The sequence below is a fragment of the Coregonus clupeaformis genome, chromosome 32 (genome assembly GCF_020615455.1).
Source record: "Coregonus clupeaformis isolate EN_2021a chromosome 32, ASM2061545v1, whole genome shotgun sequence".
Taxonomy (NCBI): domain Eukaryota; kingdom Metazoa; phylum Chordata; class Actinopteri; order Salmoniformes; family Salmonidae; genus Coregonus; species Coregonus clupeaformis.
The window spans coordinates 2,946,648-2,964,875 of record NC_059223.1 but is presented as its reverse complement, the minus strand read 5'-3'; the positions used below and the strand labels follow the sequence as shown (position 1 = coordinate 2,964,875).

The 18,228-nt window shown below is 46.6% G+C and overlaps 1 protein-coding gene across 1 annotated transcript in view; it reads right to left on the bottom strand.

Moving 5' to 3' along the window:
• Positions 1–18,228, bottom strand: part of LOC121548376 (FH1/FH2 domain-containing protein 3-like) — a 74,272-nt gene that overhangs the window by 29,087 nt on the left and 26,957 nt on the right. The window contains exons 3-4 of the mRNA XM_045209951.1: positions 2,389–2,484; positions 679–708 (exon numbers count right to left, since the gene is read on the bottom strand). Coding sequence (XP_045065886.1) covers positions 679–708; positions 2,389–2,484 — 126 coding nt within the window. The remainder of the gene's footprint in view (positions 1–678; positions 709–2,388; positions 2,485–18,228) is intronic.

Sequence of the window (18,228 nt, the reverse complement as noted above, 5' to 3'; positions counted from 1 at the left end):
GCAGGCCAGGGAAAGAGAGGAGAGGGTTTAAACTTCTGGACAGAAACAGAGGCAGGCCAGGGAAAGAGAGGTGAGGGTTTAAACTTCTGGACAGAAACAGAGAGAGAGAGAAAATAGCTGAAAATTGGAGCAGCGTAGCAAAGCATTCTTCAATGTTGTTTCACCTGCTGCCAGAATCCGTCTCGCTCTGTGTATGAAACCTTTTGCCCTATATGGTTCTATCAACAGAATGTGGTGTTAATCATTTATTTTGTATGTTCTACCATAATACAGCCTCTGAATGTGATGCTAGATACTGCACACTGCGACAGAATATGGTAAACCCACTTTAGCTATAAAGCTAATGTTCCAGTGACAGCCCTCTTACATAAGGCCTGAATTGAAGTCTCTAATTGGGGATTTGAATTGACGGGCCCCATCTGTCGGTTGTTGTCAGGAAGTCTGAACAGCGTGGTGCCTCCCTCATTCCCTCCCACCATCCTTCCCTTCATCTCTCTATCTTCCATCCCTCCCTCCATCAGTCCCTTCCTCTCTTCCTCCATCTCCCTCTCCCTCTCTCTCTCTCTCTCTCTCTCTCTCTCTCTCATTCCTTTAAATGACTAACTATCGTAATGATTTAAAATCACAACGGCGCCTCACAGAAAGTCACATTCTTTGGCCGTGCAGAGGGCTACTCACCAAACGGCATCGTGGCTGGCCTGCTCAGAGCTGTACAAGGAGAGGAAGAGGAGGGGTGGAGGGAGGGAGGGAGGGAGGGAGGGAGGGTGGAGGGAGGAGGAGGGAGGGGTGGAGGGAGGGAGGGAGGGAGGGAGGGAATGTTGGGCAACCACAGCAGCAAGGAAAGAGATTAGGATGGCAGCCAGACATTATGAAGGAGGAGGAGAGGAGAGAGGGAATGGAGGAGGAGAGGAGCGAGGGAATGGAGGAGGAGAAGGAGAGAGGGAATGGAGGAGGAGAGGAGCGAGGGAAGGAGGAGGAGAAGGAAAAGGAGGAGAGGAGCGAGGGAAGGAGGAGGAGAAGGAGAGGGAAGGAGGAGAGGAGCGAGGGAAGGAGGAGGAGAAGGAGGAGGAGAGGAGAGGGAATGGAGGAGGAGAGGAGCGAGGGAATGGAGGAGGAGAGGAGCGAGGGAATGGAGGAGGAGAGGAGCGAGGGAATGGAGGAGGAGAGCGGGAAGGAGGAGGAGAAGGAAGGAGGAGGAGAGCGAGGAGGAGAAGGAGAAGGAGAGGGAAGGAGGAGAGGAGCGAGGGAAGGAGGAGGAGAAGGAGAGGGAGAGGTGAGGGAATGGAGGAGGAGAGGAGAGAAGGAAACATCAGAGAAAGAGACAGAAAGAGGGAGAGAGAGAGAAAAGAGGAGAGAGTGAAAGATAGAGAGGGGAGAGAGTAAAAGATAGAGAGGAGGAGAGGGGGGAGAGAGAGTCAGAGAGAGACAAAGCTGACATGAAGAGAGGAAAGTCAAGACTTCTAATTCAATACAAGATGATTTAGAGTCAATGTTACAGGACAAATAATGACCATTAGACATACTGAAACTATTTACATTATATCTAGCCGAAAAAAATGAGGTTTAAGACAAATTATGGTGTCAAATGAGTCTCTTAAATGGTCACCAAAAATGTTTTAATGTCAGTGAGCAATCACTGGTTGGCTTATCCAAAACGGAAGATGATCAAAAGCTCAACGGTGGACATAAAAGCATCTAAAATAATATACTAGTCACCACACGACCAAACACTGGTGAAAGATCTCTCTAACAACGTGTGATGGCTATCCTTATCAGTGAAACACTTGAAGGTATATAATCTCCCCCCCTGCTTTCATCACAATGACAGTGATCCTCAGCAGGTATATAATCCCCCCTGCAGAGTGAAAGAAAAGCAGCCAACAAGTGCTCAGCATATGTGGGAACTCCTTCAAGACTGTTGGAAAAGCATTCCAGGTGAAGCTGGTTGAGAGAATGCCAAGAGAGTGCAACGCTGTCAACAAGGCAAAGGGTGGCTATCAATTTGTAAGTCGCTCTGGATAAGAGCTTCTGCTAAATGATGTAAATGTAAATATTTGAAGAATCTCAAATATAAAATATATTTTGATTTGTTTAACACTTTTTTGGTTACTACATGATTCCATATGTGTTATTTCATAGTTTTGATGTCTTCACTATTATTCTACAATGTAGAAAATAGTAAAAATAAAGAAAAACCCTTGAATGAGTAGGTGTGTCCAAACTTTTGACTGGTACTGTATATAATCCCCCCACCCCTGCTTTCATCATAATGACAGTGACCCTCAGCAGGTACATCCTCTCCCCTCCCTCACCCACACACTGATAAACAACTCTGTCTCAGTCCTCGTCTCTGTCCCGGTCCCCGAGAGGTACAGTAACAGTGCTTACCTGAAGGTGTTCCTCTCGGTTTTGTTCCCTTGTTGCTCCTGGACAGTCGGAGGCTGCTGTTGCTTCTCAGGGCCAGCCAAGTCAGTAGGAGACGGGCTGAGGACGGACCAACGGACGGGAGGGAAAAACACACACACAAAGAGTGAGAGAGTGAGGAGCAATGGCTGCCAAGGCAGTAGGAGCACACACACACTTCAGCGTCTCCAAACAACAGTGTTTCCTGTCAGTCCACTCCTCTGAGACAGGGCTCGAAAACAAGGGGGGTGCAGAGAGAGAAATAGTGTGTTCGTGTGTGTTTGTGTGTGCTTGTGTGTGCGAGTGTGTGTTTGTGTGTGCGTATGCGTGTGTTTGTGTGTGCGAGTGTGTGTTTGTGTGTGCGTATGCGTGTGTGTTTGTGTGTGCGTATGCGTGTGTTTGTGTGTGTTTGTGTGTGTTTGTGTGTGCGTATGCGTGTGTGTTTGTGTGTGCGAGTGTGTCTCATCGTTTCTACTAGACAGAATAGTTGTACCTATTCCCCAGCAGTCGTTAGTTTGTCCGTGTGTGTACTGTAGGCGTTCCAACATGATGTCAGTCACAGTGGTGGGTGTGCTTAGCTAGCTAGCGACCGGACTAGTATCTGTATGGAGACATTGGCTTAGCTAGCTAGCGACTGGACTAGTATCTGTATGGAGACATTGGCTTAGCTAGCTAGCGACTGGACTAGTATCTGTATGGAGACATTGGCTTAGCTAGCTAGCGACTGGACTAGTATCTGTATGGAGACATTGGCTTAGCTAGCTAGCGACTGGACTAGTATCTGTCTGGAGACATTGGCTTAGCTAGCTAGCGACCGGACTGAACTAGTATCTGTATGGAGACATTGGCTTAGCTAGCTAGCGACCGGACTAGTATCTGTATGGAGACATTGGCTTAGCTAGCTAGCGAAACCGGACTAGTATCTGTATGGAGATATTGGCTTAGCTAGCTAGCGACGGACTAGTATCTGTATGTAGACATTGGCTTAGCTAGCTAGCGACTGGACTAGTATCTGTATGGAGACATTGGCTTAGCTAGCTAGCGACTGGACTAGTATCTGTATGGAGACATTGGCTTAGCTAGCTAGCCGACTGGACTAGTATCTGTATGGAGACATTGGCTTAGCTAGCTAGCGACTGGACTAGTATCTGTCTGGAGACATTAGCTGGCTAGCTAGCGACCGGACTGAACTAGTATCTGTATGGAGACATTGGCTTAGCTAGCTAGCGACCGGACTAGTATCTGTATGGAGACATTGGCTTAGCTAGCTAGCGACTGGACTAGTATCTGTCTGGAGACATTGGCTTAGCTAGCTAGCGACCCGGACTAGTATCTGTATGGAGACATTGGCTTAGCTAGCTAGCGACTGGACTAGTATCTGTATGGGAGACATTGGCCTAGCTAGCTAGCGGACGGACTAGTATCTGTATGGAGACATTGGCTTAGCTAGCTACGCGACCGGACTAGTATCTGTCTGGAGACATTGGCTTAGCTAGCTAGCGACCGGACTAGTATCTGTATGGAGACATTGGCTTAGCTAGCTAGCGACGGACTAGTATCTGTCTGGAGACATTGGCTTAGCTAGCTAGCGGACCGGACTAGTATCTGTATGGGAGACATTGGCTTAGCTAGCTAGCGACTGGACTAGTATCTGTATGGAGACATTGGCTTAGCTAGCTAGCGACTGGACTGAACTAGTATCTGTATGGAGACATTGGCTTAGCTAGCTAGCGACTGGACTAGTATCTGTATGGAGACATTGGCTTAGCTAGCTAGCTACCGGACTAGTATCTGTATGGAGACATTGGCTTAGCTAGCTAGTGACCGGACTAGTATCTGTATGGAGACATTGGCTTAGCTAGCTAGTGACCGGACTAGTATCTGTATGGAGATATTGGCTTAGCTAGCTAGCGACTGGACTAGTATCTGTATGGAGACATTGGCTTAGCTAGCTAGCGACCGGACTAGTATCTGTATGGAGACATTGGCTTAGCTAGCTAGCGACTGAACTAGTATCTGTATGGAGACATTGGCTTAGCTAGCTAGCGACTGGACTAGTATCTGTATGGAGACATGGCTTAGCTAGCTAGCGACCGGACTAGTATCTGTATGGAGATATTGGCTTAGCTAGCTAGCGACCGGACTAGTATCTGTATGGAGACATTGGCTTAGCTAGCTAGCGACCGGACTAGTATCTGTATGGAGACATGGCTTAGCTAGCTAGCGACCGGACTAGTATCTGTATGGAGACATTGGCTTAGCTAGCTAGCGACCGGACTGAACTAGTATCTGTATGGAGACATGGCTTAGCTAGCTAGCGACTGGACTAGTATCTGTATGGAGACATGGCTTAGCTAGCTAGCGAACCGGACTAGTATCTGTATGGAGACATTGGCTTAGCTAGCTAGCTAGCAACCGGACTAGTATCTGTATGGAGACATTGGCTTAGCTAGCTAGCGAATCGGACTAGTATCTGTATGGAGACATTGGCTTAGCTAGCTACGCGACCGGACTAGTATCTGTATGGAACATTGGCTTAGCTAGCTAGCGACTGGACTAGTATCTGTATGGAGACATTGGCTTAGCTAGCTAGCGACTGGACTAGTATCTGTCTGGAGACATTGGCTTAGCTAGCTAGCGACTGGACTAGTATCTGTCTGAAGACATTGGCTTAGCTAGCTAGCGACTGGACTAGTATCTGTATGGAGACATTGGCTTAGCTAGCTAGCGACCGGACTAGTATCTGTGTGGAGACATTGGCTTAGCTAGCTAGCGACCGGACTAGTATCTGTATGGAGACATTGGCTTAGCTAGCTAGCGACCGGACTAGTATCTGTATGGAGACATTGGCTTAGCTAGCTAGCGACCGGACTAGTATCTGTATGGAGACATTGGCTTAGCTAGCTAGCGACTGGACTAGTATCTGTATGGAGACATTGGCTTAGCTAGCTAGCGACCGGACTAGTATCTGTATGGAGACATTGGCTTAGCTAGCTAGCTGACTGGACTAGTATCTGTATGGAGACATTGGCTTAGCTAGCTAACGACTGGACTAGTATCTGTCTGGAGACATTGGCTTAGCTAGCTAGCGACTGGACTAGTATCTGTATGGAGACATTGGCTTAGCTAGCTAGCGACTGGACTAGTATCTGTATGGGAGACATTGGCTTAGCTAGCTAGTGACTGACTGGACTAGTATCTGTATGGAGACATTGGCTTAGCTAGCTAGCGAACCGGACTAGTATCTGTATGGAGACATTGGCTTAGCTAGCTAGCGACCGGACTAGTATCTGTATGGAGACATTGGCTTAGCTAGCTAGTGACCGGACTAGTATCTGTCTGGAGACATTGGCTTAGCTAGCTAGCGACCGGACTAGTATCTGTATGGAGACATTGGCTTAGCTAGCTAGCGACCGGACTAGTATCTGTATGGAGACATTGGCTTAGCTAGCTAGCGACCGGACTGGTATCTGTATGGAGACATTGGCTTAGCTAGCTAGCACCGGACTAGTATCTGTATGGAGACATTGGCTTAGCTAGCTAGCGACCGGACTAGTATCTGTATGGAGACATTGGCTTAGCTAGCTAGCGACCGGACTAGTATCTGTATGGAGACATTGGCTTAGCTAGCTAGCGACCGGACAAGTATCTGTATGGAGACATTGGCTTAGCTAGCTAGCGACCGGACTAGTATCTGTCTGGAGACATTGGCTTAGCTAGCTAGCGACTGGACTGGACTAGTATCTGTATGGAGACATTGGCTTAGCTAGCTAGCGACTGGACTAGTATCTCTCTGGAGACATTGGCTTAGCTAGCTAGTGACTGGACTGAACTAGTATCTGTCTGGAGACATTGGCTTAGCTAGCTAGCGACTGGACTAGTATCTGTATGGAGACATTGGCTTAGCTAGCTAGCGACTGGACTGAACTAGTATCTGTCTAGAGACATTGGCTTAGCTAGCTAGCGACTGGACTGAACTAGTATCTGTATGGAGACATTGGCTTAGCTAGCTAGCGACTGGACTGAACTAGTATCTCTCTGGAGACATTGGCTTAGCTAGCTAGCGACTGAACTAGTATCTGTATGGAGACATTGGCTTAGCTAGCTAGCGACTGGACTGAACTAGTATCTGTCTGGAGACATTGGCTTAGCTAGCTAGCGACTGGACTAAACTAGTATCTGTCTGGAGACATTGGCTTAGCTAGCTAGCGACTGGACTAAACTAGTATCTGTCTGGAGACATTGGCTTAGCTAGCTAGCGACTGGACTGGACTAGTATCTGTATGGAGACATTGGCTTAGCTAGCTAGCGACTGAACTAGTATCTGTCTGGAGACATTGGCTTAGCTAGCTAGCGACTGGACTGAACTAGTATCTGTCTAGAGACATTGGCTTAGCTAGCTAGCGACTGAACTAGTATCTGTATGGAGACATTGGCTTAGCTAGCTAGCGACTGGACTGAACTAGTTTCTGTCTGGAGACATTGGCTTAGCTAGCTAGCGACTGGACTGGACTAGTATCTGTCTGGAGACATTGGCTTAGCTAGCTAGCGACTGGACTGAACTAGTTTCTGTCTGGAGACATTGGCTTAGCTAGCGACTGGACTGAACTAGTATCTCTCTGGAGACATTGGCTTAGCTAGCTAGCGACTGGACTGAACTAGTATCTGTCTGGAGACATTGGCTTAGCTAGCTAGCGACTGGACTAAACTAGTATCTGTCTGGAGACATTGGCTTAGCTAGCTAGCGACTGGACTAAACTAGTATCTGTCTGGAGACATTGGCTTAGCTAGCTAGCGACTGGACTGGACTAGTATCTGTATGGAGACATTGGCTTAGCTAGCTAGCGACCGGACTGAACTAGTATCTGTATGGAGACATGGCTTAGCTAGCTAGCGACTGGACTAGTATCTGTATGGAGACATGGCTTAGCTAGCTAGCGACCGGACTAGTATCTGTATGGAGACATTGGCTTAGCTAGCTAGCTAGCGACCGGACTAGTATCTGTATGGAGACATTGGCTTAGCTAGCTAGCGACCGGACTAGTATCTGTATGGAGACATTGGCTTAGCTAGCTAGCGACCGGACTAGTATCTGTATGGAGACATTGGCTTAGCTAGCTAGCGACTGGACTAGTATCTGTATGGAGACATTGGCTTAGCTAGCTAGCGACTGGACTAGTATCTGTCTGGAGACATTGGCTTAGCTAGCTAGCGACTGGACTAGTATCTGTCTGAAGACATTGGCTTAGCTAGCTAGCGACTGGACTAGTATCTGTATGGAGACATTGGCTTAGCTAGCTAGCTTAACGGACTAGTATCTGTGTGGAGACATTGGCTTAGCTAGCTAGCGACCGGACTAGTATCTGTATGGAGACATTGGCTTAGCTAGCTAGCGACCGGACTAGTATCTGTATGGAGACATTGGCTTAGCTAGCTAGCGAACGGACTAGTATCTGTATGGAGACATTGGCTTAGCTAGCTAGCGACTGGACTAGTATCTGTATGGAGACATTGGCTTAGCTAGCTAGCGACCGGACTAGTATCTGTATGGAGACATTGGCTTAGCTAGCTAGCGACTGGACTAGTATCTGTATGGAGACATTGGCTTAGCTAGCTAACGACTGGACTAGTATCTGTCTGGAGACATTGGCTTAGCTAGCTAGCGACTGGACTAGTATCTGTATGGAGACATTGGCTTAGCTAGCTAGCGACTGGACTAGTATCTGTATGGAGACATTGGCTTAGCTAGCTAGTGACTGACTGGACTAGTATCTGTATGGAGACATTGGCTTAGCTAGCTAGCGACCGGACTAGTATCTGTATGGAGACATTGGCTTAGCTAGCTAGCGACCGGACTAGTATCTGTATGGAGACATTGGCTTAGCTAGCTAGTGACCGGACTAGTATCTGTCTGGAGACATTGGCTTAGCTAGCTAGCGACCGGACTAGTATCTGTATGGAGACATTGGCTTAGCTAGCTAGCGACCGGACTAGTATCTGTATGGAGACATTGGCTTAGCTAGCTAGCGACCGGACTGGTATCTGTATGGAGACATTGGCTTAGCTAGCTAGCGACCGGACTAGTATCTGTATGGAGACATTGGCTTAGCTAGCTAGCGACCGGACTAGTATCTGTATGGAGACATTGGCTTAGCTAGCTAGCGACCGGACTAGTATCTGTATGGAGACATTGGCTTAGCTAGCTACGCGACCGGACAAGTATCTGTATGGAGACATTGGCTTAGCTAGCTAGCGGACGGACTAGTATCTGTCTGGGAGACATTGGCTTAGCTAGCTAGCGACTGGACTGGACTAGTATCTGTATGGAGACATTGGCTTAGCTAGCTAGCGACTGGACTAGTATCTCTCTGGAGACATTGGCTTAGCTAGCTAGTGACTGGACTGAACTAGTATCTGTCTGGAGACATTGGCTTAGCTAGCTAGCGACTGGACTAGTATCTGTATGGAGACATTGGCTTAGCTAGCTAGCGACTGGACTGAACTAGTATCTGTCTAGAGACATTGGCTTAGCTAGCTAGCGACTGGACTGAACTAGTATCTGTATGGAGACATTGGCTTAGCTAGCTAGCGACTGGACTGAACTAGTATCTCTCTGGAGACATTGGCTTAGCTAGCTAGCGACTGAACTAGTATCTGTATGGAGACATTGGCTTAGCTAGCTAGCGACTGGACTGAACTAGTATCTGTCTGGAGACATTGGCTTAGCTAGCTAGCGACTGGACTAAACTAGTATCTGTCTGGGAGACATTGGCTTAGCTAGCTAGCGACTGGACTAAACTAGTATCTGTCTGGAGACATTGGCTTAGCTAGCTAGCGACTGGACTGGACTAGTATCTGTATGGAGACATTGGCTTAGCTAGCTAGCGACTGAACTAGTATCTGTCTGGAGACATTGGCTTAGCTAGCTAGCGACTGGACTGAACTAGTATCTGTCTAGAGACATTGGCTTAGCTAGCTAGCGACTGAACTAGTATCTGTATGGAGACATTGGCTTAGCTAGCTAGCGACTGGACTGAACTAGTTTCTGTCTGGAGACATTGGCTTAGCTAGCTAGCGACTGGACTAGACTAGTATCTGTCTGGAGACATTGGCTTAGCTAGCTAGCGACTGGACTGAACTAGTTTCTGTCTGGAGACATTGGCTTAGCTAGCGACTGGACTGAACTAGTATCTCTCTGGAGACATTGGCTTAGCTAGCTAGCGACTGGACTGAACTAGTATCTGTCTGGAGACATTGGCTTAGCTAGCTAGCGACTGGACTAAACTAGTATCTGTCTGGAGACATTGGCTTAGCTAGCTAGCGACTGGACTAAACTAGTATCTGTCTGGAGACATTGGCTTAGCTAGCTAGCGACTGGACTGGACTAGTATCTGTATGGAGACATTGGCTTAGCTAGCTAGCGACTGAACTAGTATCTGTCTGGAGACATTGGCTTAGCTAGCTAGCGACCGGACTAGTATCTGTATGGAGACATTGGCTTAGCTAGCTAGCGACCGGACTAGTATCTGTATGGAGACATTGGCTTAGCTAGCTAGCGACTGGACTAAACTAGTATCTGTCTGGAGACATTGGCTTAGCTAGCTAGCGACTGGACTAAACTAGTATCTGTCTGGAGACATTGGCTTAGCTAGCTAGCGACTGGACTGGACTAGTATCTGTATGGAGACATTGGCTTAGCTAGCTAGCGACCGGACTAGTATCTGTATGGAGACATTGGCTTAGCTAGCTAGCGACCGGACTAGTATCTGTATGGAGACATTGGCTTAGCTAGCTAGCGACCGGACTAGTATCTGTATGGAGACATTGGCTTAGCTAGCTAGCGACCGGACTAGTATCTGTATGGAGACATTGGCTTAGCTAGCTAGCGACTGGACTAGTATCTGTATGGAGACATTGGCTTAGCTAGCTAGCGACCGGACTAGTATCTGTATGGAGACATTGGCTTAGCTAGCTAGCGACTGGACTAGTATCTGTATGGAGACATTGGCTTAGCTAGCTAACGACTGGACTAGTATCTGTCTGGAGACATTGGCTTAGCTAGCTAGCGACTGGACTAGTATCTGTATGGAGACATTGGCTTAGCTAGCTAACGACTGGACTAGTATCTGTCTGGAGACATTGGCTTAGCTAGCTAGCGACTGGACTGAACTAGTTTCTGTCTGGAGACATTGGCTTAGCTAGCTAGCGACTGGACTGGACTAGTATCTGTCTGGAGACATTGGCTTAGCTAGCTAGCGACTGGACTGAACTAGTTTCTGTCTGGAGACATTGGCTTAGCTAGCGACTGGACTGAACTAGTATCTCTCTGGAGACATTGGCTTAGCTAGCTAGCGACTGGACTGAACTAGTATCTGTCTGGAGACATTGGCTTAGCTAGCTAGCGACTGGACTAGTTTCTGTATGGAGACATTGGCTTAGCTAGCTAGCGACTGGACTGGACTAGTATCTGTCTGGAGACATTGGCTTAGCTAGCTAGCGACTGGACTAGTATCTGTATGGATACATTGGCTTAGCTAGCTAGCGACTGGACTGGACTAGTATCTGTCTGGAGACATTGGCTTAGCTAGCTAGCGACTGGACTGGACTAGTATCTGTCTGGAGACATTGGCTTAGCTAGCTAGCGACTGGACTGAACTAGTTTCTGTCTGGAGACATTGGCTTAGCTAGCTAGCGACTGGACTGAACTAGTATGTGGTCCTCTGTAGCTCAGCTGGTAGAGCACGGCGCTTGTAACGCCAAGGTAGTGGGTTCGATCCCCGGGACCACCCATACACAAAAAAAAAAAATGTATGCACGCATGACTGTAAGTCGCTTTGGATAAAAGCGTCTGCTAAATGGCATATTATTATTATTATTAGTATCTGTCTGGAGACATTGGCTTAGCTAGCTAGCGACTGGACTGAACTAGTTTCTGTCTGGAGACATTGGCTTAGCTAGCTAGCGACTGGACTGAACTAGTATCTGTCTGGAGACATTGGCTTAGCTAGCTAGCGACTGGACTGAACTAGTATCTCTCTGGAGACATTGGCTTAGCTAGCGACTGGACTGAACTAGTATCTGTCTGGAGACATTGGCTTAGCTAGCTAGCGACTGGACTAAACTAGTATCTGTCTGGAGACATTGGCTTAGCTAGCTAGCGACTGGACTGAACTAGTATCTGTATGGAGACATTGGCTTAGCTAGCTAGCGACTGAACTAGTATCTGTATGGAGACATTGGCTTAGCTAGCTAGCGACTGGACTAGTATCTGTCTGGAGACATTGGCTTAGCTAGCGACTGGACTGAACTAGTATCTGTATGGAGACATTGGCTTAGCTAGCTAGTGACTGGACTAGTATCTGTCTGGAGACATTGGCTTAGCTAGCTAGTGACTGGACTAGTATCTGTCTGGAGACATTGGCTTAGCTAGCTAGCGACTGGACTGAACTAGTATCTGTATGGAGACATTGGCTTAGCTAGCTAGCGACTGGACTAGTATCTGTCTGGAGACATTGGCTTAGCTAGCTAGTGACTGGACTAGTATCTGTATGGAGACATTGGCTTAGCTAGCTAGTGACTGGACTAGTATCTGTATGGAGACATTGGCTTAGCTAGCGACTGGACTGGACTGAACTAGTATCTGTCTGTGAACCCCCTTCCTTCTGAATGGTGAGGGATGGAGACATTGGCTTAGCTAGCTAGCGACTGGACTGAACTAGTATCTGTCTAGAGACATTGGCTTAGCTAGCTAGCGACTGGACTGAACTAGTATCTGTCTGGAGACATTGGCTTAGCTAGCTAGCGACTGGACTAAACTAGTATCTGTCTGGAGACATTGGCTTAGCTAGCTAGCGACTGGACTGAACTAGTATCTGTATGGAGACATTGGCTTAGCTAGCTAGCGACTGAACTAGTATCTGTATGGAGACATTGGCTTAGCTAGCTAAGCGACTGGACTAGTATCTGTCTGGAGACATTGGCTTAGCTAGCTAGTGACTGGACTAGTATCTGTCTGGAGACATTGGCTTAGCTAGCTAGTGACTGGACTAGTATCTGTATGGAGACATTGGCTTAGCTAGCGACTGGACTGGACTGAACTAGTATCTGTCTGTGAACCCCCTTCCTTCTGAACGGTGAGGGATGGAGACATTGGCTTAGCTAGCTAGCGACTGGACTGAACTAGTATCTGTCTGGAGACATTGGCTTAGCTAGCTAGCGACTGGACTGGACTAGTATCTGTCTAGAGACATTGGCTTAGCTAGCTAGTGACTGACTGGACTAGTATCTGTCTGGAGACATTGGCTTAGCTAGCTAGCGACCGGACTAGTATCTGTATGGAGACATTGGCTTAGCTAGCTAGCGACCGGACTAGTATCTGTATGGAGACATTGGCTTAGCTAGCTAGCGACTGAACTAGTATCTGTATGGAGACATTGGCTTAGCTAGCTAGTGACTGGACTGGACTAGTATCTGTATGGAGACATTGGCTTAGCTAGCTAGCGACTGAACTAGTATCTGTATGGAGACATTGGCTTAGCTAGCTAGTGACTGGACTGGACTAGTATCTGTATGGAGACATTGGCTTAGCTAGCTAGCGACCGGACTAGTATCTGTATGGAGACATTGGCTTAGCTAGCTAGCGACCGGACTAGTATCTGTATGGAGACATTGGCTTAGCTAGCTAGCGACTGAACTAGTATCTGTATGGAGACATTGGCTTAGCTAGCTAGTGACTGGACTAGTATCTGTATGGAGACATTGGCTTAGCTAGCTAGCGACTGAACTAGTATCTGTATGGAGACATTGGCTTAGCTAGCTAGCGACCGGACTAGTATCTGTATGGAGACATTGGCTTAGCTAGCTAGTGACTGACTGGACTAGTATCTGTATGGAGACATTGGCTTAGCTAGCTAGCGACTGGACTAGTATCTGTATGGAGACATTGGCTTAGCTAGCTAGTGACTGACTGGACTAGTATCTGTATGGAGACATTGGCTTAGCTAGCTAGTGACTGGACTAGTATCTGTCTGGAGACATTGGCTTAGCTAGCTAGTGACTGGACTAGTATCTGTATGGAGACATTGGCTTAGCTAGCTAGCGACCGGACTAGTATCTGTATGGAGACATTGGCTTAGCTAGCTAGCTACCGGACTAGTATCTGTATGGAGACATTGGCTTAGCTAGCTAGTGACTGACTGGACTAGTATCTGTATGGAGACATTGGCTTAGCTAGCTAGTGACTGACTGGACTAGTATCTGTATGGAGACATTGGCTTAGCTAGCTAGCGTACTGGACTAGTATCTGTATGGAGACATTGGCTTAGCTAGCTAGTGACTGGACTAGTATCTGTATGGAGACATTGGCTTAGCTAGCTAGCGACTGGACTAGTATCTGTATGGAGACATTGGCTTAGCTAGCTAGTGACTGGACTAGTATCTGTATGGAGACATTGGCTTAGCTAGCTAGCGACCGGACTAGTATCTGTATGGAGACATTGGCTTAGCTAGCTAGCGACCGGACTAGTATCTGTATGGAGACATTGGCTTAGCTAGCTAGCGACCGGACTAGTATCTGTATGGAGACATTGGCTTAGCTAGCTAGCGACTGGACTAGTATCTGTATGGAGACATTGGCTTAGCTAGCTAGCGACCGGACTAGTATCTGTATGGAGACATTGGCTTAGCTAGCTAGCGACTGGACTAGTATCTGTATGGAGACATTGGCTTAGCTAGCTAGCGACCGGACTAGTATCTGTATGGAGACATTGGCTTAGCTAGCTAGCGACCGGACTAGTATCTGTATGGAGACATTGGCTTAGCTAGCTAGCGACTGACTGGACTAGTATCTGTATGGAGACATTGGCTTAGCTAGCTAGCGACTGGACTAGTATCTGTATGGAGACATTGGCTTAGCTAGCTAGCGACTGGACTAGTATCTGTATGGAGACATGGCTTAGCTAGCTAGTGACTGACTGGACTAGTATCTGTATGGAGACATTGGCTTAGCTAGCTAGTGACTGACTGGACTAGTATCTGTATGGAGACATTGGCTTAGCTAGCTAGCGACTGACTGGACTAGTATCTGTATGGAGACATTGGCTTAGCTAGCTAGTGACTGACTGGACTAGTATCTGTATGGAGACATTGGCTTAGCTAGCTAGTGACTGACTGGACTAGTATCTGTATGGAGACATTGGCTTAGCTAGCTAGCGACCGGACTAGTATCTGTATGGAGACATTGGCTTAGCTAGCTAGTGACTGACTGGACTAGTATCTGTATGGAGACATTGGCTTAGCTAGCTAGCGACTGACTGGACTAGTATCTGTATGGAGACATTGGCTTAGCTAGCTAGTGACCGGACTAGTATCTGTATGGAGACATTGGCTTAGCTAGCTAGTGACTGGACTAGTATCTGTATGGAGACATTGGCTTAGCTAGCTAGCGACTGACTGGACTAGTATCTGTATGGAGACATTGGCTTAGCTAGCTAGCGACTGACTGGACTAGTATCTGTATGGAGACATTGGCTTAGCTAGCTAGCGACCGGACTAGTATCTGTATGGAGACATTGGCTTAGCTAGCTAGTGACTGACTGGACTAGTATCTGTATGGAGACATTGGCTTAGCTAGCTAGCGACTGACTGGACTAGTATCTGTATGGAGACATTGGCTTAGCTAGCTAGCGACCGGACTAGTATCTGTATGGAGACATTGGCTTAGCTAGCTAGTGACCGGACTAGTATCTGTATGGAGACATTGGCTTAGCTAGCTAGTGACTGACTGGACTAGTATCTGTATGGAGACATTGGCTTAGCTAGCTAGCTGACGGACTAGTATCTGTATGGAGACATTGGCTTAGCTAGCTAGCGACCGGACTAGTATCTGTATGGAGACATTGGCTTAGCTAGCTAGTGACTGACTGGACTAGTATCTGTATGGAGACATTGGCTTAGCTAGCTAGCGACTGGACTAGTATCTGTATGGAGACATTGGCTTAGCTAGCTAGTGACTGACTGGACTAGTATCTGTATGGAGATATTGGCTTAGCTAGCTAGCGACCGGACTAGTATCTGTCTGGAGACATTGGCTTAGCTAGCTAGTGACTGGACTAGTATCTGTATGGAGACATTGGCTTAGCTAGCTAGTGACTGGACTAGTATCTGTATGGAGACATTGGCTTAGCTAGCTAGCGACTGGACTAGTATCTGTCTGGAGACATTGGCTTAGCTAGCTAGTGACTGACTGGACTAGTATCTGTCTGGAGACATTGGCTTAGCTAGCTAGCGACCGGACTAGTATCTGTCTGGAGACATTGGCTTAGCTAGCTAGTGACTGGACTAGTATCTGTATGGAGACATTGGCTTAGCTAGCTAGCTAATCGGACTAGTATCTGTATGGAGACATTGGCTTAGCTAGCTAACGACTGACTGGACTAGTATCTGTCTGGAGACATTGGCTTAGCTAGCTAGTGACTGGACTAGTATCTGTATGGAGACATTGGCTTAGCTAGCTAGCGACTGGACTAGTATCTGTCTGGAGACATTGGCTTAGCTAGCTAGCGACCGGACTAGTATCTGTATGGAGACATTGGCTTAGCTAGCTAGTGACTGACTGGACTAGTATCTGTATGGAGACATTGGCTTAGCTAGCTAGTGACTGGACTAGTATCTGTATGGAGACATTGGCTTAGCTAGCTAGCGACCGGACTAGTATCTGTATGGAGACATTGGCTTAGCTAGCTAGTGACTGGACTAGTATCTGTATGGAGACATTGGCTTAGCTAGCTAGCGACTGGACTAGTATCTGTATGGAGACATTGGCTTAGCTAGCTAGCGACCGGACTAGTATCTGTCTGGAGACATTGGCTTAGCTAGCTAGTGACTGACTGGACTAGTATCTGTATGGAGACATTGGCTTAGCTAGCTAGCGACCGGACTAGTATCTGTATGGAGACATTGGCTTAGCTAGCTAGCGACTGACTGGACTAGTATCTGTATGGAGACATTGGCTTAGCTAGCTAGCACGGACTAGTATCTGTATGGAGACATTGGCTTAGCTAGCTAGCGACTGACTGGACTAGTATCTGTATGGAGACATTGGCTTAGCTAGCTAGTGACTGACTGGACTAGTATCTGTATGGAGACATTGGCTTAGCTAGCTAGCGACTGACTGGACTAGTATCTGTATGGAGACATTGGCTTAGCTAGCTAGCGACCGGACTAGTATCTGTATGGAGACATTGGCTTAGCTAGCTAGCGACTGACTGGACTAGTATCTGTATGGAGACATTGGCTTAGCTAGCGACTGGACTGAACTGAACTAGTATCTGTCTGTGAACCCCCTTCCTTCTGAACGGTGAGGGATGGAGACATTGGCTTAGCTAGCTAGCGACTGGACTGAACTAGTATCTTCCTTCTGAACGGTGAGGGATGGAGACATTGAGCTATGTTGTGCTGCTTTCCACAACTATGATGACGTTTCAGCTCCATTTCTGTGTCTAACTTTGTGTCTGGCCTCATGGACAGCTATACCGTGTGAAGACTGTGTGGCACTATTCAAGTTATTTACTAAGCTACAACCAAACACCTACTACTGAGATCAGCAAACATATTATAACTGCTGACATTGAAAACATCTCAAATAGAACCCTATTCTCTATATAGTACACTACTTTTGACCAGAGCCCAGGGCACAATAGGGAATAGGGTGCTATTTGACCAGAGCCAAGGGCACTACAGGGAATATGGTGCTATTTGGGACAGAACCATTGTTCTGGGAGTTCTAAGAATGTTAGTATCTTTCAGGGTAAGTTCGTCTGAGTTGAACTGACAGAAGAATCTAAAAACTATGATGAAAATAGCAGTCAGGGATATAATGGTATGCTATGATGAAAATAGCAGTCAGGGATATAATGGTATGCTATGATGAAAATAGCAGTTAGGGATATAATGGTATGCTATGATGAAAATAGCAGTTAGGGATATAATGGTATGCTATGATGAAAATAGCAGTCAGGGATATAATGGTATGCTATGATGAAAATAGCAGTTAGGGATAAAATGGTATGCTATGATGAAAATAGCAGTTAGGGATATAATGGTATGCTATGATGAAAACAGCAGTTAGGGATATAATGGTATGCTATGATGAAAATAGCAGTCAGGGATATAATGGTATGCTATGATGAAAATAGCAGTTAGGGATATAATGGTATGCTATGATGAAAATAGCAGTTAGGGATATAATGGTACGCTATGATGAAAATAGCAGTTAGGGATATAATGGTACGCTATGATGAAAATAGCAGTTAGGGATATAATGGTACGCTATGATGAAAATAGCAGTTAGGGATATAATGGTACGCTATGATGAAAATAGCAGTTAGGGATATAATGGTACGCTATGATGAAAATAGCAGTTAGGGATATAATGGTATGCTATGATGAAAATAGCAGTCAGGGATATAATGGTATGCTAAGATGAAAATAGCAGTTAGGGATATAATGGTACGCTATGATGAAAATAGCAGTTAGGGATATAATGGTATGCTATGATGAAAATAGCAGTTAGGGATATAATGGTACGCTATGATGAAAATAGCAGTTAGGGATATAATGGTATGCTAAGATGAAAATAGCAGTTAGGGATATAATGGTACGCTAAGATGAAAACAGCAGTTAGGGATATAATGGTATGCTAAGATGAAAATAGCAGTCAGGGATATAATGGTATGCTAAGATGAAAACAGCAGTTAGGGATATAATGGTATGCTAAGATGAAAACAGCAGTTAGGGATATAATGGTATGCTAAGATGAAAATAGCA